This window comes from Pleurodeles waltl, chromosome 4_1, assembly GCF_031143425.1.
Source record: "Pleurodeles waltl isolate 20211129_DDA chromosome 4_1, aPleWal1.hap1.20221129, whole genome shotgun sequence".
NCBI classification, from domain to species: Eukaryota; Metazoa; Chordata; class Amphibia; order Caudata; family Salamandridae; genus Pleurodeles; species Pleurodeles waltl.
Genome location: NC_090442.1, coordinates 320,164,393 through 320,191,979, shown reverse-complemented (window position 1 = coordinate 320,191,979; position 27,587 = coordinate 320,164,393). Strand labels below are relative to the sequence as shown.

Genomic DNA, 27,587 nt, shown 5'->3' with positions numbered 1-27,587 from the left:
AACAGATTAATGGAGTGCCTGCAAATAAAGAAGCAAAATTGAAACGTGAATATGTTAACGAGCTCTGTAAATGTGAAACTGGATGGCTAAACTTTCAGTTGGTGTCCTCAGATTCATAGGAGCGGTGCAAATGCAGCAATCCCAATGCAGTCTGGACAATAGGTGGCTGCCATTTAATTTAGAAATGTCTCACCCTTCCCACTAAAATGACAAAAATAAAATGTTTAATATTGTGTGTATTTGTTTGCTGAATTTCCGTTTCTGTGTTTTTGTGCATTGTTTCGATTTTCAAATCATGGAAATCGCTTAAGGCAGGGTCACCAGCTTCCAGTAATGATTCAGTAGAGGTGCCCATATTTCAATAATGAGAAAATGGGGGTCCACAGTAGTCAAAAGGTTGAGCACCACTGCTCTTTTAAGAGAGGATACCTTAAGTAAAAATGTCCTTCATTTTGGAAACCGCGGGTACAGTAGTCTGTTTTAAGATTTTACAGAATGATGAATAGAATCCAGAATCACGAATAGAAGATGTATTGACAAAACAAGTAGGTCTCTCTAATGTGTGAGTGAAAGTGCTTCTTCACTAATTGCAGAGTGTGTCTGTGTATAGATGTGAGAAGGTGGGTGCGACTGAAGGTGAGCATAGGTCATCAGTTAACTAGCTGGAAAAGCAATGACTCGGTGCATTGATAATTGATGAGTGAGTGAGTGTGTGGCTGAATGAATGGGTGACCATGGATGAAGGACTGAGTGCGTGCAAAAATAAATGAGTGGATCACGCCCTAATAATCTGTCGATCCCAATAATAAAATCCTACACATGTAACCAGACTGGTAATGTGATAACAATCTTCTAAAATCCTTGTGAAAGGTGATATTCTACTTTGTTTCATGATCATTGCATTAAAGATGATGACTAATACTCAGATGCAGCTCCACTATGGCTAACATATGAAAGACACCAGGTTAGGCTTTGGCAGCTACTACAGCACCAAACAGAGTCTCAGCAAGCTGGGCAGGCACAGCTCAATGCCTGGCTCGCATTCCGCCTATGGGGCAAGCGTGGCAGCGAAGGGCCCCACTCCAGACGGTGTCACAGAGGGACACAGGGCTGTGCACCTGAAACGATGGAGGGGCGGCAATGGCAGCCATAGCAGCCACAGCTTTTATAACCAGCCTCCAACTCTAAGTGCTGAACAGTCGAGCCTGAGGACAAGTGATATGTGTGCAAGCAGTTTTTAGTAGATGGTGACAGATACAACAGTTGACAGTTTCTTTTCATTTCCAGTTTCTGACAGAATGAAACAAATAGTACTAGTGCTGCGGATTTACCTCGTGAATAGCGCTGGAACTTCTAGAGGCACCATGCGCTTTTAGAAGGGAGGCAGCTTCTTTGCCTTCTGCGGCGCCACCATCACTACCTGCCCTCAAACAACTTCTCCTTCTAGAGTCCCTCTGTTCTTGCCTCTCATTTTCCACCAATTCTTCATTGACTTATCCTCTAGGTATGCCCTAGAACGTTCTATAGCTTACAAGTAATCTTCATTTCCACTTGTCATTAATGGGACAAGGACGGGGTAATGCTTTCCCCACCTCGCAAGTTTATGCTTTGCATTCAGGGCACCCTAGTCTGCCATCTCACAGAGCTCTCTCCACCGCCTTTTAGACTCCATCTATAGTCCTCTTTTGAGTTGGCCTGCCTCTGACCCAATGGTTTGCTGTCAAGCAGCTCGTTTCTATTCACAGCAATACCAATATATCTGCTCTCCCTTGCCTGGCTTCTTGCTCTGCACTCAACATCTCCTTTCCACTTCCGCCCAGAGATGTTTGTGCCAGGCCTCCGCCTCTAACCTCCACCCTCAAACAACCTCCCTCGCGCTCTTCACAGCGCTTCTGCTGCTGTGCCTCAGCCCTCGCTATCGGGCCCTTACACGCGATCCACAGTGCTTTCTGCAGGTCCTCGGGAGGAAACTGATAATGTTATGGGTGAATATTGGGGCAAAATGAGGTTCAGACACTTCAAACGAGGGTCATTCGAGAGCACCAGGAAGGGAGGGTTAGTGGGTGCACCGAAAAAGAAGAGCCGGAGGGCACTGTTCACAGAGAACGAAAAAACACAAATGAAGTCAGTGTTGAACGTGATCTTGCTGTAAGCATCCTACCTCTACTTTAGTTGAAAAGAACCAATAATTCATATTTGTTCTGTTGTACTTGTTAATATATGCTTACTATGAATTCTGGTGGTAAAAGACATTAATATATTTTGCATTTGTACAATTATAATTTACATACATTTATTATTAGCCAAAACAAAGACCGACGGCTTCCTTTACCTACTTTTGAAATCTATTTATTTTGAATCCTCAATCAAACATTCGTCAACAAGTTATTTACCTCTATTACACCTCAAAGGAGTGACTATTGGGGAAGTCAACAATGGCAGGCTGAGGCACTGAGGCACTTCTCTGTCCACTCCCTTGGGTCCAGTTTGCTTGCATCACCTAAGTTGTCTCCCAAGACAGTGCTATCTGTCAGTCATGAGAACATCCTACAGGAGGTTGTGGTGGCATGCAGTGGTGCCAATGGCAGATGAGCAGAAGTGTGTGCACAGCTATACTGCAAGTGCACACGTGGATTCTTACCAGGTCACACCCAAGAATTTTTTCTAGGTCTGGTGTTAGCTAAGACTTTTTGTTTTGTTTTTTAATAGAAAATATATATACTATACTTAAAGGGCTTTCAGATAGCCCTCCTAATCCATTGGTCTACCTTAGTCTACTTCCGACAACCACAGTATGCTATATATATTACTTACCCCTTCAGCTATAGGCTTTAATACTGTGGGTTACTGAATTCCGTTCTTCAAGAATGTGCAAATGCACATCCACATAATAAGTAGTAACCTTCAGGGCCATGGACTACTGGTGCACTGTGTGTTTAAATAAAAACAATATTTTGGCCTTGGTATCATACAATGAGCGTCTTCATACGAAAACATTCACAAACAAAATAAGCATTGGCAAAGGCTAAAGATAGCAGCCAATACCAGATCTAGTGGCCTTGCCAAAGCTTGTTTTAGTTGCATGGTGCTGGTGCTGCAGGCATTGGTACTAGTCCCGAAGCAGAGCATTGCTGCATGCAACATGAGAGAGAAGCATGCAGGTCATGGCAGTAGTGGGGGTGAGGTCAAGCATGAGTATGGCCTCAGTCGTGCTTTTCTACGACTTAGTGACAATGACACACATTTAAGAGTGGTCATCAGTGCCGGACCTGCAACAATCCTCGGGAGGCTGCAAGTAATAGGCGGTCCGGCAAAAATCAACCACACTGCTTCGAGCCTCCTGGGAATTTTCTCGCAGTCTTGGAAGCGATCGACTTTAATTTCTTGTGAGTTTCCACACCATAGAAGGAAAACTCTAAAAGTCATTAATTACAGCTTCCAGTCCCAATGGCTATGTTGTGGGCCGATCCAAAATGTGAATGCCACTTGTAAACGCAGTGGCTGAAGGGGCAGGCCTACTGCCCTTCTATCTTTGTATTATCATGTATTTAATTCATAAGATCAGTTCATTAGCTGAGGCTGACTCTACCAGACAAATAGAGCCCCAGATTTTGCACTAGGGCTGCAGCTTGTCAGTTCATCATCCTGCATGGCAGGCAGTGAGTGTCATGCTCAGAGCTGTTCTCCTTCCCCACCCAAAAGAGCAACCATTTGCAGTAGATCAGCTTGACCTAGGCCTAAATATCACTTTCTTCACTGGCTGCTAATATGTTTAAGGGCTCAGTTGCTATTTAAATGCTCGGAGCATAGGTTGGTGATGCAAGCCATCTTTCGTTATAGCTGATGAGTGCAACAAATGCACTCCCACGCCCTACGGTCTACTGGGCATGAGCTTCACCCCATAGCACGCAGCTGAGCCAGGAGAAGTGAGAGTGACGGTTCTAAACAGCCTTGCATGTTTTATGAGTAGAAAAAAACAAAAGACTTCCATGAAGGAACAGGATACAAGGAGGACATAAAATATGCATGCCTTTGTTCGTAAATGCATGCTTATTTTGCCTTTTGCCATTCAGTGTGGCAAGACGACACAAGCTTTCAGACTCTGGCTTCCACGGTCGCATTCACACTGGGATAAGTGTGCATGCATTGTCGTTCAAATGCAACCAGGCTGTGGTGGCAGGCGCGCATCGTACTTCCCACACTTGGATACCAGCAAATGCAGACAGTAATTACTTCAGCTTTCTCTGACACGGACATGATGCACTCTGCTCAAGGGAGTTTCGTCTGGTAAAGCAGATGAAATCCGCACACTTGGTAAGAAGAGGAGCCTGCAATTCCACTGAGTGCACTAGTGCATAGGCTGTAACGCACCAGGCAGAGGATGGCTAAAGAAATCCCGGCACCATCGCCTTCACCTTGATTGATTTACAGAAGGTGTTAGCCGTGATTATTTTCACCGGGGAATTGCTCATTTTGGCGGGAATGAAGAGCATATTTTCACTAACAATCAAATGCTGTTAACTAGAGATGTCAAAATCGAAAAGTAGTTAACTCAAAAGAGAAACCTTTCAGGGAATATCCAATTGGGACATTGAAAATTCGTTGTTATTGGATGCCATCAAGTACAAATCTCTGTTACAGGAATATAAATGTAAGATGTCAAATGAAAATGCAAAGTATAAAATTACTGTGAGTAATGTGGCTTTGGGCATTTTTAATCGTTCACTGTTAACTTTTAGAAACACTGTTAAATTACCGTTGCTCAACAGTACACTTTTAGAGAGTTTTATTTGGTCTTGGATTTTAAGGTTTCCATTACTAAACAAACTGAAAAAACGGGAGTGGCTCGTGGTTCTCCATAGCTTTGTCCTACAAATTGTAATGGGGAAAGAAAATAAGTTTGCCACATTTTGATAACGAATGTGTAAATGCTGGTTTCTACCTAAAACATTGTTACTTTTAAATTTAGACAGCTTTAAAATGATGACACACTATCAGCCTGATGTACATAGTGATTTAGAGGTAGCAAACCTTGAATTATCTCGTTTGCGAAATTTAAATCACTTTTTCTAATGCAGTAAATACATTTTACATTTCTTAATCATTTTTTCCAAATTTCAAATTGGGTTTAGAAACCCATACTGAATTACAATTTGGAATGGGTGCTTTAAGGGTGTTCCTTCCAAACTGTCAACCGTTAAGGCATACACCAGCGCTTTGTGGCTGTAATTCCGGTTGCAAACCGTTGCTCTGTTACCAACTTTCAAATCTGGGTGGTAACAGATGCTCAAAGGGGATGACGTCTCCTTTTGACCCTTTCTCCTTTGGGCATCGCTAGTGTAGGATTCAGCACAGGTCTGTGCACAGTTTGGAAATGTAGGAAGAGGGTTACTTAAACCCATGCAGTACAGCACAGCTACCAAAGTTGCTGCACTGCGTTGTGTAAAAGGGAGAGAGGAGGAAAGCGGCATACTTACTGAAATATGGCCCTGCTCTGCTCTCTTGGCCTATGCATCACACGTGCCTTTTTGCCATAGTGCAAGGGTATGTGTACGATGCCTATCATAGGTTTTGTACCGCAAGAGTACCCTTCCAGTACAAAATAGTATTCCCAAACACACTTTAAAGCTTTTTCTCACTTTGAATTTGTGTGGTACAGTGCAGTACACATGTAAAGTCAGAAGATTTTTGAGAAATGAAGTACTTCTCCAAGTTAATGCCAGTCTCATAAGGGGTTATTTCTTGGTGCAAAACTCTGTCAACTGTTTTTAGTAGATAGGGCTTTGCACAGAGGTGGTTTCATGGGAACGCTCATGTACCATGCATTGAACACCCTTGACTTGAAATGCAAAACAGCACTTTTCACTCCATTTTGTTACTTTGCAGCAAATTTCCTGTGCAAAAAATAAATTCAAAATAAACACTTTGTTCTGGTTTGCATCACTGTTGTGGTGCAAACCCAGTGCAACATGTTAGTAAATCTGCCCCATGATTTTTGTACATCCCCCTTATGTGCAGAAACTTTGCAGGGAGCTAGATAGCGGCTGGACACATTAAAAAAAAGCTAGTGTGACTATACTTAAGAAAGAAGCAAATCATTAAGCCAATTGAAGCAAACAATGTTGCTTCCTTTCTAATTTTCTATTTCTATTAAAGATTATTAACAGATCCCAACATCCCAATAACAACTTTTTTTTAAAGTGGGACTCCTCTGTATCAAGCTAACTGCTTTTTGTCGTTCCCATGGAATAATAACAGCTCTCCTGTGCAACTCGCAATACCTTTTGAAAAGCATTGACCGTAAGCAGTTATCATTATACCGAATCATTTGAACACCATCAATACAGTTGTCTATGCAATCAGACAAAATAAAGTTTGCAGTGGTATAGAAAGACATATTTGATGCTGTGATGGTTAACATCTTTCATTACTGGAAAATCACAATAAGTATTAAGAAGACTACTAATAGGTAAATAAGTATTATTTTGATACTCCAGCAAATGACTTCTGTTTATCAGGTCTTTGCCTCTAATGAGTAGAACTTTTCATCATAATGGCCTGCATTACTAAAATGTGCAACTAGCTGGTCTACTCAGTAGACAGAATTAAGATTTAACTTTTCCTCTCAAATTAGCTACTCCAGGGTGCCAGAAAGGTATCATGAATGGAAAAGATCCACTTAATAGCACTGAAAGAACATAATCACAAATCGTAGGTAAGAAGGATCAAGGTCCCAGCCCACTGTCAATCATGTCCACCATATATGGGATCCACTGCCAATCCAGTATCTAACATTAACATTTCGGGGTTCCTATTTGACCTGGAACTGTCATTTGAACACCAAATGAATCTAGTCACCAATAAATGAAATCTCTATTTGAAAAGATTAGCATTATTCAACAAAACAAAGTGCATAAAAAATATCTTTTTTCAGACACGATTTTGTCAATGCAGCCTCTTGGAAGCACCTGATATTGGCATGTATGCTTCAAATCATTTCAATTAAAGATGCAAAACATATCCTGAATGTCGAGATCAAAGTGTTAAACTAGCTCTCGGTCACAGCCAGATTCGTCAATATTTAAGCAGGGTATTTTGATAGATTGGAACTGATTCCTTAGTACCTCTTTACCCACCTAGTATGGACAGACATGGACTTTGTGATCAGCCACTCAGCCTCAGTTCCTGGCACACTTCAGTGACAAAAAGCAAGTTGGCAATTCACAGTTTCAAGGATAGACCAGATGAATCTTTTTCAATGGGCCATCAATATCTGCATACTCACCTTCGATACGTCCTACCGAGAAGTATGCATGATGATCTGCCGTCTGATGGTATGAAGTGAAATGCAAAATATGTTCCCTACTATGCATTAAAGTACATCTAACCATGCATAATCAGCATAGTACAAGTCATTAAGAAGATCAAATCTCCTTTGGAGGTCCGAGTGTGTCGAAGGAGCACTTGTGCAAGTTCAAAGAAGTCAGGGACCATCTCACCATGGGTGCACTATACTGGTCTATGCCTGTGCATACGTGTGTATGGTATTGACCTGGCCTGGGTCCCATTTGAAGAATCAAATTACTCGATCTCCATTGCTCATGCTGACTTACTGATGCTGCATGTTAGAATGGGTTCTGAAGACACAGCAATTATGAAATAATCGAACTACTCTCTTTTTCTGTGCTGTTCTTTTAGCAGGGTTTGCGCTAACTTGCTGATTGACGGAATTACTGCAGACTCTGAAGACAACAGTGGGTTAAAAGCACACCTCCGCCTTCAATATTGTGCACTGACATACATGATGAAGTTATTACAGGTTGCTCGACATACAATATGCATCATAGGATTAGAGTGAGGGACTTCTGTTAACTATAATATTTCACGCTTCATCAGTGGAGGGACGTAGGGAAGAGTTTAGTCACTAGTTCAGTCACGTATTAACAATGCAAACAATAACTTTACTTCTAAAATGAAAAGACGCCCCATCACTTTTCAAACCATTGGCATTAGTTGTTTCGATGATTTCCATTTACTTTTTACAAGTGCCATTTGTGCCATTTTTGTAAAGTAGAATATAGATACTGTTGGACTTTTGCTTATGCAGGGTCATCCCCAGTCTTTTTTGCCTCCTGCCTCCTATATTTTTTCTGACATGTTGCTGTTGGCTTTTCAACTCTGAGCACTTTACCACTGCTAACCAGTGCTAAAGCGCATATGCTCTCCTGTTTAAATTGTATGTAAGTGGTTTATCCATGATTGGCATATTTGATTTACTAGTAAGTCCCTAGTAAGGTGCACTAGAGGTGCCAGGGCCTGTAAATCAAATGCTACTAGTGGGCCTGCAGCACTGGTTGTGCCACCCACATAAGTAGCTCTGTAATCATGTCTCAGACCTGCCCCTGCAGTGTCTGTATGTGTATTTTTACACTGTAAATTCGACTTGGCAAGTGTACCCACTTGCCAGGCCTAAACCTTCCCTTTCCTTACATGTAAGGCACCCCTAAGGTAGGCCCTAGGTAGCCCCAAGGGCAGGGTGCAGTGTATGGATAAGGTAGGACATATAGTAATGTGGTTTATATGTCCTGACAGTGAAATACTGCCAATTTCGTTTTCACTGTTGCAAGGTCTGTCTCTCTCATAGGATAATATGGGGGCTACCTTTAAATATGATTAAAGTGTAGATTCCCCTAGAGAGTAGATGGACATGTGGAGTTTGGGACCCCTGAACTCACAATTTAAAAATACATCTTTTAGTAAAGTTGATTTTGAGATTGTGCGTTTGGAAATGCCACTTTTAGAAAGTGAGCATTTTCTTGCTTAAACCATTCTGTGACTCTGCCTTGTTTGTGGATTCCCTGTCTGGGTCAGTTTGACAGTTGGGTTGTTTTTCACCTCACACCAGACAGTGACACAAAGGGAGCTGGGGTGTGATCTGCATTTCCTGATTAGCCATCTCTGCTAGGAGGGAGGGGTGGAGTGGTCACTCTCATCTGAAAGGACTGTGCCTGCCTCTGACAATGCTGTCTCCAGCCCCCTGGTGTGTGTCTGAGGCCTTGCCTGGGCAAGGCAGGATTTCACAAGAAGGTGTGAGTCCCCTTTGAAGAAAGGTGACTTCAAAGACTAAAATGGGTATAAGAAGGGCACCCAAACTTACAAACTTTAGAAACACTTCTGGAATCAAGAGGAACCTCTGCCTGGAGAAGAGCTGATAGCTGAGGAACAAGTGCTGCCCTGCCTGTGACTGTGCTTTGTGGAGCTTTCCTGCAGTGCTGCTTCTGCCAGAGTAAGAGGGCAAAGACTGGACTTTGTGTGCCTTCCATCTTGAAGAAGAAATCTCCAAGGGCTTGATGTAGAGCTTGCCTCCTGTTGTTGAAGTCCCAGGGATAGCAAAGACTTCTTCCTGCCAGCACCTGGAGTCTCTGGAGAGACCCCTACTCTGCTCTGTGGTGCCCTTCCAGTTCCTGGGACCCTGAAAGGAGAGGCTGGCAGCCTAAGGACAAAAATACACGCACCGAGCACCGTGCGGAGAAAAGATCGACGCGAATCCGATCGCGGCTGAGAAAACGACGCGACGCCGGCTCCGCAGCTGAGAAACGACGCCGCAGGAAACGCGACCGGAGAATCGACGCCCGGAGCAGGAGAAACGACGCGCAGCATCGCTGACGAAGGCTGAGAGATCGCAACCAGCGCCGCGGGACTTTCGGACCGTCGCGTGGCTGGCTTTTTCGACGCGCCTCGCCGTGCCGAGCTGTTTTCGACGCATATACCCGTGCAGGGTTATTTTCGACGCACACCGCCCGTGCGGGGTTATTTTTGCCGCAAACCAGGTACATTTTCACGCTAGCAGCGCTAGTGTGGTGTTACAACTACCTAAAGACTCTTTTTATTTTAAACCTTTAAAAAATCATAACTTGACTTGTGTATGTTGGATTTTTGTCGTTTTGGTCTTGTTTTGTCTAGATAAATATTTCCTATTTTTCTAAACTGGTGTTGTGTCATTTTGTAGTGTTTTCATTAAGTTACTGTGTGTGTTGGTACAAATACTTTACGCCCAGCACTCTGAGGTTAAGCCTACTGCTCTGCCAAGCTACCAAGGGGGTAAGCAGGGGTTAGCTGAGGGTGATTCTCTTTTATCCTAACTAGAGTGAGGGTCCTTGCTTGAACAGGGGGTAACCTGACTGTCAACCAAAGACCCCATTTCTAACAGATACATTTAGTTTTTTTAGCGCTGCATGTATGGTTACGTCACCACTGGAAGGCCTTAGAGTTTGGCGGACAGGACACTCTGACAAAAGATGGTTGATGTCCAGTCCGCTGCATTATAAGTGCCATAGGCTATAATGCAATAGTACCACGGGTGGGCTGGACATCTGCTACGTTTGCGACAGAATATAGGCTTATGCTTCACGCTCTTTGGGTTCAGATTCGTCACATCCTGAGTGAGGGGCTCTGCCTCGCACAGTCTTCTACCTGCCAAATTAACTCTTAGTGACAAATGTAAAAGTACCAATGGAAGAGAACAGTAGGCGACAGCTCCAGCATCTAACGTATGCCTTGGGGATTTTGATTTGTAACCCTCCCTTCTATTGTTGTAAATTCCTCGTATTAAGCTGTAATGGCGAGGATAGGCTGTAAACTGCAGAAATCGCCCCAATGTAAACACAAGACCCAACATTAGGAATCAGTTCCCTGAATGACTGCAGAATTCCTCATAAATACACTTGCTCAAACCCATCAGAAATATTATAACCCACATGTCAAGCACTATAGCAAATCTGAACATTCGCACACTATGCCATCCTAAATATTGTTTTGATATTTATGTGTAAGCTCCCAACATGTCTTTAAAGTTATAAAGTTAAAACCTATGATCCCCAACAATGCCTGCTAAGTGGTAGGTCATCTTCCTTGAGTCCCAGTTCCAAGCAGAGAGCAGCTTACAATGTAATGAATCAGCTAGTTCCTTACATGTACAGCCATGTGCAGCAGAAGAAAAGCAGCAACTATATCAAAGAAAACTCTGAAGGTTTGCAATGATTTTATAACACTAAACATAAAAAGTTCCTAGCCGCTTGCAACCCAGCCAATATCCTCCGGCTGCCTTGTACATTGTACTGCAAGTGCTGAGATGCAATGTGCAGAACATCCCCAGAGAGATGCAATGTATAGAACATCCAATGAAGAGTGACTACACAGAAGGCCCAACCAAACACCCTGCCCTGTGTGATGACTGTGATTACTGCCTAGGGTTGATTAGAAAGAAGAACTATACTGGGGCACTAATACAACATCCCATTGTGAACAGGCTCAGTGCAAGCATTTGAGAGCTTATGCTCAGAGCTTTATGAACAGCAGGGGTGAAGGTAAGGCACACAAACACCACTTGCCGCACAGCATAATGTACAGTATAATACCAGGCTTGATAGTTTGTGCTCATAGGCTATGCGCATTGTACGGAGCTTCTCAAGCTCATTACGAGAACACGGGGCTGTTCATGTATCATTCTGACATCACAATCACAAACCACTTACCCAGCTGCCCTTGCCTCTCCCGGGACCCGAGCGCTAAAGTGCTTCCTGCTGCGGCCCTCTGATTGAGCGCCGTGAAGCCACGCTGTCTTGGCCGCAGGGATGCATCAATTAAACCATCATGGCATCCAGGAGGAAGGGAGACAGAAGGGGTGGGGCGCGAAGGGGGCAGCACCGCAGGACCAACAGCCTATCAATTCCTGCTGAATCCCTGTGGGCGGGTTTCCACCTCAACTTTCTAGTGGCATTGAACATAACCTGACTGCTCTCTTCTTGTTGTGATGACGTGACTAGGATCAGTCAATGAAGGAAAGTCCCCTGCAGCACACAAGGGTCACAGTCATGAACTCCATATATCACTACTAACCGTCAACAGACACACATTAAATGAACTGCAAGGTGCTGTTATGATGACTGCAAAATCCATGTTCTTTTCAGTAATTAAAAGAGATGACAATCTCGAGCCGTATGTGGTATCTGTGAAGCACCAAAAGGCTGGTGAAGGCTGCACTTTTGCATTCTTGTACTATGAGGGAAGAGTTCTCATATTACACAGGAATGCAACCGTGATCATTCAAAATGCATCAAAGAAAATGTAAACAAAACGGTGCAAGTTACTACACAACACTATTTTATTTCTATTTTTACATATGAATCTAAATATATCTTCGGCTAGCTGGGGTAGATCTTTTAATACTGTGGTAAAGGGGCGCTGAATGATCTTCAGAGAATGAGATCATGCTGTATTAAAGGAATACCATTTTAGAGACACGCCCCGTTTGTTTTTACGAAGGGATTAACTCATGGTTGTGATTACTAGGGCTTAATCCTCCTAAGAGTTAAGCACCTGGAAAATAACGAGTTGCAAATCGACTCCATATAGGGATATTTAATTTCCATATTCTAGGAAATAATGGTATAGATTACAGAGCATCAATGTGTAATGTACCTTCTTGTGCTGCTGTTGTATCTCTTTCAAGAATGTGATCCTAAATGGTTCGGCCATTTAGGACAGACCATGACATGTGGAGAAGAGACTCGGTCTCTTACTGGGGGTCTAACCCTAATATAAATAAGGGGCACTTCCATTGGAAGAAGACCTACATCAGAAGCACATTAGTTAGATATCTGCCCGACCATGGTGCGTTTGGCAGAGGCATAACACAATCCCTTTCAGTGCAAGGGAGGGGACATTCCTACAAGGTCCCCCTCAACCCCTCAAGGGGTCCCATTCAGGCAAAGGTCAATTAATATCTATGAGATATGGTAGACTCAGGGGCCAATCCTTACATTTGCAGGGGGGCATCACTTTGTGTTGCACCACTATCGATTGCATTCTATCATTGAAAAACAGGAACACGCCCCTTGTGAGGTAGGATGTCTATTATAGGACATAATTTCTTCAAAAGTTTCGACTCTGGCGCAGGTATACCCTATTCAACATCCACTCTTGTTCCAACTTCCCACACTAAGGTGGGTATCTTCTGCACAGCCATCTTGCAGTCAGCACTCATGGGCAACCCCCATCTCCATAATAACACAACACTACATTTTAGGAACGTCCCCAAATAAGCTGAGCAGCAAACGCAATGTAAATAAAAAAATTACATTTATTTGTAAGAACAGGCAGTTGTTAAGTGCACCTTCAGGTCTACAAAGATATTTTAGCACGTATAGTGCAAGGGGTCAGAACATTATTTCTTTTCATACTTGCCAGAAATGCATGCCTATGCTACATGAGTTCTTCCCTGTACTCAAGACTTTAGTATGTTCTGATACTTTAATGAGCTATGAATGGGTAACTAGTGATTCATACTCCCCAAACTGCCCCAACTGAACCACCCCGCTCCCTGGCCAAATGAACCCTCGCATGCAGCACTTCTCCTTTTTACATGCAGAAGTCAGCCCAGTAGTCAAACTAAGGTGCAGTTACCCAGCTTCTAGAAACTAAGGGAGTGAGCCTCACCTGGCAGATGCTACTCTTGCATCGCTCACCAGCCTCACAGCATAGCATGGGTTATTGCTGTTTTACTGAAGTGCAGCATTCAGGCCGCCTTGCTGGGGCAACGGTGTCTCATAATTCCAGGGCAGGTGATGTGGAGGAACCAGGACAATCGTGAATATGGTTTTGTGGTTTTCTTTTGGTAAGAGGGAAATATTAAATGTTATTTTTCTTTCAAATGTTGATTTAATGTCCTGCAAGTCTGGAGATTAATTGAAAGCCCCTGATTCTTGTTCTCCTAGTATCACAGAAAGTTCCACACGGAAATAAATATCCCTTCCAAGTAAACCTGACATTTCTTTTCAAGATTGTGCGTAAAATGAAGAGAATCCCCTTTTTCTGTTCGAAGTGCCTTTCTATACAGTCAAAGGGGTGTGTACAATCGAAGAGGTCAACAGTAGCTTGCCACATGCTAAGTGCGGAAGAGGGAATTCCAGCATGTCCGTGTCCGACGTGAGAGATTTATAGTGCCTAATTGTGGGTGAAAGGCATTTGTTTTCCAACGCAGACTTTCATGTGGCTTCCCTCACCTCCAAGAGCTGCTACCGGGTCAAAGGTCCATTATGCGTTCCGTGGGTCAGCAGCCGGATGACAGGATTAGACTAAAGGAAGGAGGTGCAGCTCGCCCCTTCTCTATCGTGCTTTCTTTGTTTCTGTCCCCCTTTCGTCTTCCCCTTATTTCTCTATGATACCACACGTTTAATCTGCCCTTCAGAAAAAAAGCTCTGCACTCATTTCTTTTGCTGGAGAGAAGGATGTGAAAAAAGAGGCCGGCAGCATGAGTCCTCATGTCGCTCAAGAAACAAAGTTTTGTCATTTATGTGCTGCCTAATAAAAATAGGCGATAATTAAGCAGGAAAAGAGGCAAGGGTGCTCTGTATGTTCTTTGATTCCATATGTGCCCGATTTCCTAGGAATTGGTGCACTTGTATGCATTTATTTAGTAGAAAGAAAACTCTAGGTCGAGCAGCATCATGAAAGATTCAAAAAGCAATCCATATTAAAAAAATAAATAAATCAATATTCAATGAAAAGCACTTTCCTGCGTAATGCCAGATTGACGGTGCCCACTCAGTATGCAAAAAAATGAAAACTACCAGAGAGCTGTCTTCCGCAGCAAGGACATATAGGAACACACACACGGTTTCTCAGCTTTCAAGCAACCAAGGGGATACATCCACAGGGCACCCACAAATCCATGGCTGGTGTTTTGAGAAGCTCTTAAAATGAGAACTCTTCCCTTCTATGCCTGCAGGAGAGGTTGGGGGGATACGACTGTACATTCCTTTAGTTTTTGGGGAAGAAGTCAACCTCCCCCCCGATGCCAAAAGTGGTCCTGGTGCTTCTCAGCTTGGATCCCAGAGGCACTTTCAGAGATTCAATGGGTAAAGGATAAAGGCACTAGCAACTATCTGAGACAATCAGTTACGTTTCTGCATTGAGTCGCCAGGGAGTACAAAATTCAATAGACCTCAAAATATGGCTGCAACGAAAATGGGCGGTAATTTGGATGCATAAAATACATAAAGTGAAGTTACATTCTGAGATTGCACCAAAGACATGCAGTTGCACCTTGGTTTTCAGTTAAAATGTAGAGCATTTCTTACGTGCTGCTACTTACAACCTGATTTCATAATTTTCCATATATTGCCGCATTCTGGGGTGGGATGTGTTACGTTCCCAACATTTTCTGGACAGACAGAAGTTAACAAACTTTCTCCGAACAAAGCACTATCAACTGTCAGTTCTCCCCCATTCCTTCTGGTCCACTAGCCCAACAAGCACTTGTTTTAATATTGAAATCATGCATTAATTATTTCGGGTTACACCTTAGTCAAATGAGCCATAATGCTGAGTATTTTTTTTATCATGCTGTGATCTCCGAAAGTTATTGTTCCCATTTGACTAACATACACACTTAAATACAGTACTTTAAATGACTAATGAAATATTTAATAAATTAAGGAGTGCACTTTTGGTGAATGCAAATGAAAAATAAATAATGTCTCTCATAAGATTCAGTTCAAACGAAAGCTTATCCCCTATGATTTGAGGTAACATCTCCCATGCGATTAGAAAATAATTAGTATCAAAGTCAAAACATGCGCTATAGGACACTCTGTTGTGCTGTCTTGCAACAAAGGGGCAAATATGTTGCATCCAATTTTCTGGACCCCGAAAAAAAGTTTAAATCATCTGCATTATGAATTCTAGCAGCATTGCAGATAGTTTTGTCTTGCCTCGTTCGTTTATTTTTTATAACTTTATATTTTAGATTAATTCTAATAAAGGTTTTACAATAACAAAAACCGGTCGACTGTGTTGTTTTTAAGGTGCTATGTGGAACTGTAGGCCGTAGATCACTGCATAACCTTTGAAAAAGGGTGAGGACCAGGGGAGATAGCAAACGTGTGCATATTTTAGCTGAACTTTTAGTTTGATGCCCTTCATTGGATGCAGTCTGCAGATAAGAAGTGCTAGATATTCATGCTTGTACATTATCTGTTATCAATAATGATTGTTTTTTTTAATTTTAGGGTCAACGAGCAAAAGTGTAAGGGGTGTTCCTGCTTAGGAGCATCAGGCTTTCTATCTAACTGTACTGGCTGGAATAGTTTGTTTTTTATTCAAGTACCAGTAGAAAAAAACACGTTTAAAAAATAAATTGCAATATAATCTTTCACGGATTCTGAAAGCTTGTTGATCGCTGAGCATAAATTCGCAATGCAAAAATTCATTGACGAGGTAAATAAAGCATTCAAAGAAGTGTTTTTAAAGCATCTACAAATTGTCACTTCAGAGCCACAAAACTGCAGGGATTTCCTACACGTCTGTCAGCAGCTTGTTTTTGTTAACACAATTTTGGTTGGCCACGGTACAGTTGCCAGTTCTGAGATTTGACTCTCTATAATTATCTATACTATTATTCATGTCTTCTTCAATTTCCATGTAATCGGACTTGCTGACTGTGGAAGAGCTACGCCGACTCAGGTCACTGTTGGAGGCCAAATTAGGGGAGCTAACGTGGAGCAACTGGGCCTGTTCTTCCCCTTCAGTTTCTCGGTGGTAGAAGTAGTTGAAGTTGGACACGATGACAGGTACAGGCAGGGCAATTGTTAGCACGCCAGCTATGGCACACAGAGAGCCCACAATCTTGCCTCCAATTGTCACTGGGTACATGTCACCATAGCCCACAGTGGTCATGGACACCACCGCCCACCAGAAAGCATCAGGGATACTTGTGAAATGAGATTCATCTTCTTCAGCTTCAGCAAAATAGACTGCACTAGAGAACAAGATGACCCCAATGAATAGAAAGAAGATGAGTAGACCTAGTTCTCTCATGCTAGCCTTGAGAGTCTGTCCCAAAATCTGGAGGCCCTTAGAGTGTCTGGAGAGTTTGAAGATTCGGAAGACTCTTACCAGTCTGATGACCCTCAGGATGGCTAGAGATGTTGCTTGTTCCCCCTTCACTGGCCCATCTTGCTCAGCCATTTCAGTCCCCAAAGTAATAAAGTAGGGGATAATAGCCACTATGTCAATGACATTCATGATGTTTTTGAAGAATTCTGGCTTACTTGGGCAGGCAAAAAATCTCACCAGTAACTCGAATGAAAACCAGATGATGCAGAGGGTCTCTACCACAAAGAATGGATCAGTGAAGATGTTGGTTTTGTAGAACACGGTGCTGTTGTCACTCCTCCTTTGAGAAAATATCCGGTCAGCTTTGAGCTCTGGAAGTGTCTCCAAGCAAAATATAACAATAGAAATGAGGATCACCATGACCGAGACAATGGCGATGATTCTGGCTGGGCCTGAGCTTTCTGGGTATTCAAACAAAAGCCATATTTGCCTTTGGTACTCTTTTTCTGGTAAGGGGCGCTCTTCTTCTTTGATGAAGCCCTCGTCCTCTCTAAACTTCTCCATTGCCTCCTCTCCAAGTTCATAAAATTTTATTTCCTCTGAGAACATGTCCAGGGGCACATTGACAGGCCTTCTCAAGCGGCCCCCAGACTGGTAGTAATACAATATGGCGTCAAAACTGGGGCGATTCCTATCGAAGAAGTACTCATTCCTCAGAGGGTCAAAGTAGCGCATCCGCTTTTTGGGGTTTCCCAATAAGGTGTTTGGGAACTGGGCCAGTGTCTTGAGCTGGGTCTCGAACCTGAGGCCAGCCACATTGATAACCACCCGCTCACAGCACTCATGGTCTTCATGGTCAGGCTGATAGCTGTCCTGGGGGTGTCCAGGCAAGGCTGAGGTCTCGTCCATGTTCTCCCCTGCAATCACAGTCATTTTCCTCCTGGCAGGTGGTGCTCAGGGGACGGAAGCAGGTTTTGTTCACCTTGGCTCCAGGGTGCTTCCCCTTTCTGGTCTTGATCTTGCTTTTACCTGAGCTAAAATACGTGTGAGCGTAGGTGTGTGTGTGTGCGCGCGCATGTGCGTCCTTTGGCCTCCCAGCAACACACACGCGCACACACACACACACACGATCGTGCTCCAGATGGGTCCACAGTGCTGGGCAAACAGGCCGGTTGCCCCTTGTCTGTTTCCTTGCTTTTAATGCAATCCTGCCTTTATCGCTGACTCAACCATTGCCGTTCTGCTGCTGTCACCCAGCTTCTCCAACCCCAAAAAATACAGAAAAGGATGGATGCGATGGTTTGCCAACTCAGCAGATTCCGACTGCCGCCCTCTCGCGCTCTCTCTGCCGCTCCTGTTCTTCCCTTACAGGTGAAAGGTATTCTCACGCCAGTGCGGTAGATGGAGACTGCACGAAAATAAACACAACAAAAAACACAACAAAATGCTTTCAGTTTGGGGCACAAAACCACACAGCTGTGACAATGAATCATCAACAATTTGCCTCAGAATCACTCAAGCGTTTTTTTTGTTTTGTTATCTAAGTGCCTGGTGCTACTACTAACACTGCACAAAATCTCAACGTACTGTACACACACCGATTATGGCTTTTGAAATTAAAATTGATAAACAATGCACTGACAAGGCATTCCCAAAAGAATAGTACACAGGCATGCAGACACATTTACGAAAAACAAATAAAGTAATCTGGTGTCTTACCTGGCTTTCTCGGCGGCAGGAATGATAGAGGTATAAAAAAATAATCAAGCACTGTAGGAATGCGTCAAGCCTTGCAGCATCCAAGAGGCGCATGCAGCTAGCCCGTCTGCGCCCTTTTTTTTATTATGGATATCGTTTTACAGCGCTAGGAGTACAAGATCTGCTGAAATATTCATAGACTATGTTAGGCTGCATGGAGAGCAATCATATTTAATTAGTTACTGATGAGGAACCGCATAAAGCGAGCTTTCTGTCCAGCAATAGGGTGAAAAGTGGTGGAAATGGGGTGCGTTTCCCCGGGTTCCTTCCCATTTCACGTTACCCCGAATGGTGAAAGGCTAGTGGGAAGGTTTGCAAGCAGGGTGCAGCCAGGCTGCATACTCGGTAGCAGAGAGCCCGCTCTATAGCAGCAGTAATGAGTGTGGGACGGGGGCGGCTGAATACATTAAACGCAATAAGCAAACTCCAGCCATTTCTTGACGTTGCAGTCTCAGCAGAAACATGAGAGCTCTTTGGTGCAGATAGGTTCGGACATACATAGGTAGTCTCGCGGCTGCTTCGCCCCCAGACTTCAACCAAGCAGCTACAAACAAGCGCATTTTGACGGTTCAATGGTGGGGGTAGAAAAACGATTCCCTCTGGGTGACTTCACATGGCAAATATGAAATACTGTATAGACGCAATGCAGGCAGCGTGCAAGGCACCCACATCCCTCAGTCGTTGTGCGCGCTCGAGCATACGGGAGCAGCAAGCAGGCCAGTCATGTCATGTATGAACCGGGACAGCCCCGCGATGTATGGGGTAAAGGGCAATGCAGAGACCGGCGTGGGGCTGCAGGGCTCGATGCAGCCCCAACGGGCACATGCACGGAATGACCGATACATGAGGAGCAGGCAAACGAGTCGTGCAGCGAGCAAGCTATACACTCTCACACTGACACACAATGCCCATCCGAGACAGCAGCGGCGGCGACTTCCCGGGGAGGCACACATATCCCCTGTCTGTAAACACCTCCGCACACACGGCCCACATACTACAAAATAAACAGGAGACCTTGCCACAGCTATTGTCGTGATAGCCTTGAAAACGCATCTGCATTGTCAAGGCCGACATTTTTATTGGCAGATCCAACATCATCACATTTAGAAATCAACAACAGTCCTGTATTTATACAATACAGAGGCGGCACGAGGGACGCACTGCTTGGCAGGGGAATTACTAGGTTAGTAGAGCGAGATGCACATACCCTGATCCTGCCCGGGTCATACAAAAGGCGGTAGCGAGGCCCGAGCCGAGCGCCACGGGTCTATGTGGTGCACGGAGCGGTGAGAGTCAGACGGGTTTTGGGAAAGAGGCGAGGAGAGGTGTATGCGGTGAGGCCGGAGGATTCTCCCCGGCTGCTGGCCCGCCTCATTCCTGCTGAGTCTCCTCCATGGGCACCCTCGGCCGCCAGCGGCAACATATTTGAGAAATCATCCGTTTAGACGCGCCTGGCAGTCCACCGGGATACAGGCATCGCTTCCTTTCCGTCAAAAGGTCCAGTGCTGGAGGATGCAGTGGAAGCGGAAAAAACCCAGGGACTGAATCAGGTGGCTCCCGGCGTGGACTGCTGTCCGCAGTGTGCTTCGGGCAGACGCTGCTGCTGTACTACGCAGCGTAGGCTCTGCAGCGTCCCCTGGTAGGCCTGGCCTAGCACAGCAGCATCACAGGGTAAGGCGGGGTCAGTAAAGGCGATGCAGTGTTCTCTTTTGCTCTGCTTTTCCCAGATACGGCAGGGATGATGAGCACTCATATGCCAGTCTCAGTGTGCACACAACAGCTGTTTGGCATACAGTGGCAAGGTGACGAACTTGCTCCACAGGCAGTGACATTAGCAGATTTACAGTCCATACCAAGCACCTATGGCAATGCTGCCAGTTGCACAAGGCCACACCCTGGGGTGTTTGTGTGTTTGTATATATAGATATATATTTTCACTGAAAAAAACAAAGGTTACATGGACGTTATAGTTAGGCTCAAGTAACTATAACTCGTTCCCTAAGGTAACTATAACTTGCATCCCTGCCATGAACAGTTTTTTGTCAAAAAGTTTATTGCAAATACTACATTGATATTATCAATAATGTTATCAAAGATGTCATGAGTGCCGTAATTGTGGGGTAGGGCACGAGTTATAGTTACTTGAGATAAATCTAACTATACCAGGTGAATTTCTATGGTTTTGTACGTTTAAAATGTAAGTCTAACTATAATGTCACTGTAACCTTTGATTTTTGAAGTGAATGTCTATGTTTTTTTATTCTATTTCCTAATTCTAATGTCCATGTAACCTTTGTTTTTTTCAGTGAATTTTTATGTGCTTTTTTTTTTAAACACGTCATTTTCATTACTATACGTTAATCTAACCACTGCTGCACATGGCCTTTGCACATGGCCCAGGCCCTGTAGCCAATCCCAGGCTATGTGCAGCAGGAGTTGGCCACAGGTCATGGCCTGCGTCCAGGCCCGAGCAGTCAAACACCATTAACCACCTAAACTTGGGGCATGCATGGTCAAAGGCTGTGCACAGCAGGGGTTGCTGCAGCCAACCCCCATAACCACCCAAGCCTGCCCCATTTTTTTTAATTTCTTATAAACTACTTAATGGTTGTACATCAAATATGCAAAAGCATAATCTGATTACCAAAACCTACCTTTCTACCCAATTTCATGTCATTCTGTTCAGCGCTTCAGGCTGTAGTGGTGTCTAAAGGTCCCATGGGAATTAACATGGCAAATACAACCTTTTTGATCGCCCCATTTTCTCGGCCCCCACTTGACGAATCAACATAAATTTCCCATGCGCAACATGAATAACAGACACACTTTTTGGAAAATTTTGGGAGGATTTGTCAAACCGGCCAAAGATATAGGCAAGTCCAAAAATGCTTTTTCTATGGAAACATGGTCATAACTATAACTACCTACAGGTGAGTTCGTAATGTGTATATACCCTTCAGGTTGAGGGTCAGAGAACTTAACCACTATGCCACAGGTGCCTCAGTACTAATCTCTCTCTCTCTTTCTCTCATCCATCTCATTATGGGATGGATGAGGGAGAGAGAGAGAGACAGGACCGCAGATGAAGCATCAGGACCCCGCAGTCCTAGCCGGCTCCCCACATCATGTGGGAGCTGGCATTGCTCTCACACACAGTGAGCAGCTTTTAATAGCAGCTCCCTGCTTGAGGGAGCAATGTTTTCATCTGTCTTTCCTGTACATATATTTTCATGCAGGGAACACAGACGAAAACGCGGCTTTCTGCAAGGGAGAGCAGTTTGAACTCTCTCACTTGCAGAAAGTGGAGTTTGTTTGCATATGTTTGGTGGGAGCATTTAGCAAAAACAAACAGCTATCTCCCAGGATGGGCACCCGAGAACCTAGCAGGAGCCGGCCCTGTGGGGGGTGGTAGTCTCTAGGGCCATCAATGGCTCCTTAAAGGGGGCCTCACAGCCCCACTCCAACTCTTCATTTAGGCCCAGAGATGTTGTATTCCCTGGGGCTGTTTTTTTCACATTAGCCCTGGGGAGGTGACAGTTCTCCAGTGATGGGAGGGTGGGGGTGCTGAGCATATGATTTGAATATGTGCCCTGGTGAAGTAGATGTGCCTGGGCTGCGAAAGGCTGGGCAGCCTCCCTGCATTTGATTTGAAAATAGTGCCCTGGGGATGTGGCTGTACATGAGGCTGTGGGGGGGGGGGGGCAGAGAGGCCCCCAGTATTTACATTGTAATAAGTGCCCCAGGGAGATGGTAGTCCCCGGGGCTGAGGAGGGCCAGGAACTCTCCCCACATTTTCATAAACAGCCCGGGAAGGTGGCAGTCCCTGGGGCTGCTGGGGAGATGGGGGGGTGCACCCTCCCTTCTACATTGAAATAGAAGGAAGCTCTGGGGAGGTGGTGGTCCTCAGGGCTGCAGAGGGGCCACGCGCCCCTCATGCATTAAATGAAAAATAAGCCCAAGTGAGGTGGCAGTCCCTGGGGCACTAAAAAGCCCTGAATGGGTCCCCGTGTAACTCTTTACTTTTTACTTTGGCCCTGGACCTGGCCCACCTCAGGGCTATATTCAAACAAGTGAAGGAGACCGCACATATTTTTTTTAAATTATTACAGCAAATTCGTGATGACGTCAGAAAATCGAGTAATGTTTTTTCTTTTTCTGGCTGAGTTCCTCTTGGACCTCAACACCAGATCTAAGGGTCAGTGTGTCTCTACTCTCACAGCCACTCTCACCCCAGATACACCGTCTATAACTCACACCCTCACCGTGCACTGCTAATTACCCCACAAATTACAGCACTCATGACATTTTTGATAACATTATTGATAATATCAATGTAACATTTGCAGTAAAACCTTTGACGATAAAAGTGTGCATGGCGGGGGCGCGAGTTATAGTTACCTTAGGGCACGAGTTATAATTGTTTGTCATAACTCTAACTATAAAAGATGAATTTTTATGGTTTTGTATGAATAAAATGTGAGCTTAACTATTACGTTCCTGTAACCTTTGTTTTTTTGAGTGAATATATGTATATATCATACTCATACTTATTTATATTTGGGGGGCCCCCACAGCCCCGGGGACCGCCACCTACCTAGGGCTAAAAATCAATTAATGGGGAGGGGCTATAGTTGAATTATGTGTGGTGGACCCGCTACCCCCCCGCCAGCCCTGGGGATCACCACTTCCCAGGGGCAAACATTTAATTTAATGCGGGGAGGCGCATGGCACCCTTCAGACCCAGAGACTGCCACCTTCCCAGGGAAAGCATTTAATTTAATGCAGAGGGGAGGCACGGTCTCCCACAGCCCCGGGGACTGCCACCTCCCCTGGACTAAGGATGAATTAAAGGTGGGGACCATGTGTCCGTCCAGCAGCATGGGGGACCACCATCTCCCTGGGGCTGAAATTAAGTTATATATGGGGGACCAGCACAGCTTCCCCACAGCGCTGTGGATTGCCACCCTCCCATGGGCAAACATTTAATTTAATGCCGGGGTGCGCGGCCCCCAGCAGCCCTGCAGACATCCACCTCCCAGGACAAATTCTAATGTTGGAGTGGGCCGTGAGGCCCCCCCTTGAGGAGCCCATTTAGGCCCTGGGGACTGCCATCCCCAAGGCCTGGCTTCTGCTATGTCCTGGGGTGTCCACCCCTGGGGCACAGATGCTTGCTCTGAATTGGCAGGAGCTTTGACAGCTACTGCCAAGTCACAGCAAACACTCCTCTCGCAGGAAGTGAAAGACGTCAAACAGCTCTCACTGGTTGTGAGCAGAGGTTTCCTCTGTTTCCACTACATAGTGGCATATTACCTAGAGGTAATAGGAATATATATGTATATTTATATTACCTCTAGGTAATATGCCACAAGGCAGTTATAGTTAGTACCATGTTTCCATAGAAAAAGTGTTTTTTGACTTGCCTCTATCTTTGGCACCATTTAACGAATCGTCATAAGCATTCCAAAAAAAGGTGCCCTATTGATTCTTGTTGTGCATGGACAGTTTTGGGTTGATCCATCAAGAGGGGCAGTAAAAAGGGGGGGAGGGGGTAAAAAAAGTTGCATTTCCCATGTTAATTCCCATAGGACCTTTGAACAAGGCTACAGCCTGAACCACTGGATGGAATTACACCAAATTTGGCAAAAAGCTAGCTTTTGGTGCACAGATTGTGCTTTTGCTTATTTGGTGTAAATCCTTCGAGTGGTTTTTGAGAAAACTGAATTTCTATATCTCTGGCCGTGAAGCCTTTGCGAATAACAAGCTTGCGCAGAGAAATGAACAGCTCTGATTGTCTGCCAACACTTCAAGCCGGAAGTGTTGGCAGCCATCTTGGGACTCGGCTTCAGCGAGTCCCTCAAAAAAGTATAGAAAAAAGAAAGGGAGCCAGGGTAGAGACACCCTGACCCCTTAGCTCTTGTGTTGGGGTTCCAGAGGTGACTACGTCAGGGCAAAAAAGTATTTTTTTTGCCATGAATTTGTAAAATTTGAGAATTTGCAGCAAAAAAAGTGTAAAAAAAAAACAAGCACATGCTCTCACAGGTGTTAATTCTGAAGTCCCCGGATGTGTCAAGTACTGGGGGCATTGCTATTTTAATGCGGCAGGGCTGTATACCCCCTGCAGCCCTGGGGACTGCCACCTCCTCAGGGCATTTCAGTAATTATGTGCTGGAGGGGCGTACGGCCCCCACAGCCCCAGTGACCACCACCTCCCTGGGGCACTTCCGTAATTGTGTGTGGGGGGTGGGGCCACGCAGCTCCCCCTGCAACCCTGGGGACCACTAACTCCCCAGGGCAAACCTTAAAAAAAGGGTGATCATTTGAGACCCTCACAGCCACAGGGACTGCCTCCTCCTTTGGGCTATTTACATTGGAGGGGGTCTGCATGGCCCCCCTTGAGGAGCCACAGATGGCCCTGGGGACCCCGCCACCCAGGACTGGCTCCTGCTATATCCCAGGATGTCCACTACTGGGATATTCCTGCTTGCTGTGGCTTACCTGCAGCTTTACAGCGGCCAAGCCACAGCAAACACTCTGCACGCAATGAGGGAGAGCTGTCAAACAGCTCTCCTTCGCTACAAACAAAGGTTTACTCTGTTTCCCTGCCCAGGGAGATGCAGGCAGGGATATAGAGGAAACATTGCTCTCACAGAAAGGGAGCTGCTTCAGCGTCTCCCTCTTTGTGACAGCTGTGCGCAGGAGGCAGGGAGCCAGCTGGGACTGTTGGGGACTTCAGGCTCCCCACACGGTCTCCAACATTGTGACTGGGTGCCCTGAGGGACACCCAGGTCACATGGCCGGGCCACAGGGGTTGGGGACCACTGAGCCGAGATGGACCATTCGGCCAACCCCTGCTGCACATGGCTGAAGGCCATGCACAGCGTGGGATTTGCATTGATAAAGGGGTTGGCCGCAGGCTCTGAGGCCAACCGCCGGTGTGCACAGCTGAAGGCCATGTGCGGTGGTAGTTGGATTAACATATAGTTATGAAAATTGCTTCAAGTTAAATAAACCATAGAATTTCACTGAAAAAACAAAGGTTACGGGGAGGTTATAGTTAGGAAAAAGAATTAAAAAAACCTTAGAAATTCATTGAAGAAAACAAAGATTACAGGGACGCTTTAGTTAGGTTCTGAATTTACTCGTACAAAACCAGAGAAATTCAGCAGTTATAGTTATAGTTATTTCAAATAACTATAATTCACCCCCTATAGTAACTAAAACTCGCACCCTCTGCTAATTACATGCACTGCTAATTACTATGCACTGCAAATTACCCTTCAGCCAACCCCTGGTGCACAGGGCTGAAGGTCGTGCGTGATAGTGAGTTGGGTGAATATAGGGAGCTGGATTAAAGTAAAATAATTAAAAATTACTTTATGTTAAAAGAACATGGACATTCACAGAAAAATGAAAGGTTACAGGGACACCATAGTAAGGAAATAGAATTAAAAAAACATAGAAACTCATGACCTACGGTACCTATAACTCACGCCTCCACCATGCACTGTTAATATTACAGCACTCATGACCTCTTTGATACCATTATTGATAATATAACTGTAACATTTGCAGTAACATTATTTATGAGAAAACTGTGAGGGCACAAGTTATAGTTACCTTTGGACACGAGTTATAGTTACTTGAAATAACTGTGACTATAATAGCTGAATATCTATGGTTTTGTATGTTTGAAATGTGAGCCTTACTATAACGTCCCTGTAACTTTTTGCTTTTCAAGTTCATTTCTACATTTTTTAAATTATATTTCTTAACTATAACATCCCTGTAACCTTTTTTTCAGTGAATGTATATATCTTTGTATGTGTGTGTTTGTGTGTATGTGTGTTTTACATTTTTACAACTAAATATTAAGTTAAAAAAACCTCTGTAAAAATTGACTTTGATGCTTGCTGTTCTTTGTAAAATAGTCAACAAATTCCATTGGCATCTAACTGTGTTGCGCATGGGCATCAAAGTTCTAGGTGTGAATTCACAGAAGCCCTTACTTTCACCTCCTTCCTTAAGTTGGGCAACAACAATGGCTGTCTAAAGCCTGTCTCTGTTGTGGCAAGTAACCCCCACTGTGCCTTTAACATGGCTGTTTTGTGTACTTTAAAGCTTTTACATCACTTGAGCTGATGATGTGAATGAGTTACATCACAGAGTGAGTGGCAGGAGGGGAGATGAAAGAACTGCACACATTCTACAAGCTTTTATTAATAAGTGGGTAGCTGTACGTTTTTTTCTTGGTGCTGTAAAAAGTCAGGAGAGGTGTAACAAAGGTGATCTTTATCATCCCTTGTTTTGTCTAGATGTCCCAGTTTCAGTGGTGCTGCTAGGTCCAAACCTGGGCAGTAGGCTTACCAGGAGGCTAACCTGGTGGCAGAGTCTTCTTCAGAATCAGAAGTCAAAAATAGTTGTTGGGGTTCTCTTTACTGTTGAGGTACATTTAATTATATTATGATGAATGTATTTCTGGAGAATTTAGGTTAAAAGACGTTGGGCCAGTAACATTGGTCTGAGCTTATTGTTCTTTACATCGCATAATGGGAATTCCCTCAAGTAAAATTAGTGGAATGAAGTACAAATGTCACATTTTCATGTACATTGGCCATGTAGATCTAGTAGGATTGGCAACTTTGGATTCTAGTTTTGGGGACAATCAGTGGCAAATGGTGCATTCAAAACAGTCTAAATAAGTGCATTGATCTCAACTTAACTATAACCCCTGGCGTAATTTTTATTATACCAGTCCAATCTTGAGAAACAACAGGCATTTCTCAGTATTTTGTCGGTGCAAAAGGAGGGAGGGGCCTGGAAGCAGAACAGATGGATGCAGTTTACCTAAGCTCCACATGGTGAACTGAGGAATTGTCACTAATTCTGCACCTAACTGCAGCATCGGCCACTCCTACATCTTACACATTAAGAGC

General features: G+C 44.4%; 1 protein-coding gene across 2 annotated transcripts; it reads right to left on the bottom strand.

Moving 5' to 3' along the window:
* Window positions 1-13,128: 13,128 nt before the first annotated feature.
* Window positions 13,129-20,266, bottom strand: LOC138287724 (potassium voltage-gated channel subfamily A member 1). 2 transcript variants are annotated; one of them, XM_069228429.1, is made up of 2 exons: window positions 18,616-20,266; window positions 13,129-18,304 (listed from the first exon to the last, which is right to left on the bottom strand). In XM_069228429.1, the coding sequence occupies exon 2, from the start codon at window positions 17,827-17,829 to the stop codon at window positions 16,357-16,359; it is 1,473 nt and encodes a 490-aa protein (XP_069084530.1). In that variant the 5' UTR covers window positions 17,830-18,304; window positions 18,616-20,266; the 3' UTR covers window positions 13,129-16,356. The 2 variants fall into 2 exon arrangements, with proteins under 2 accessions (XP_069084530.1, XP_069084531.1); XM_069228430.1 differs by having other exon boundaries at window positions 19,862-20,256.
* Between the last annotated feature and the right edge of the window lie 7,321 nt (window positions 20,267-27,587).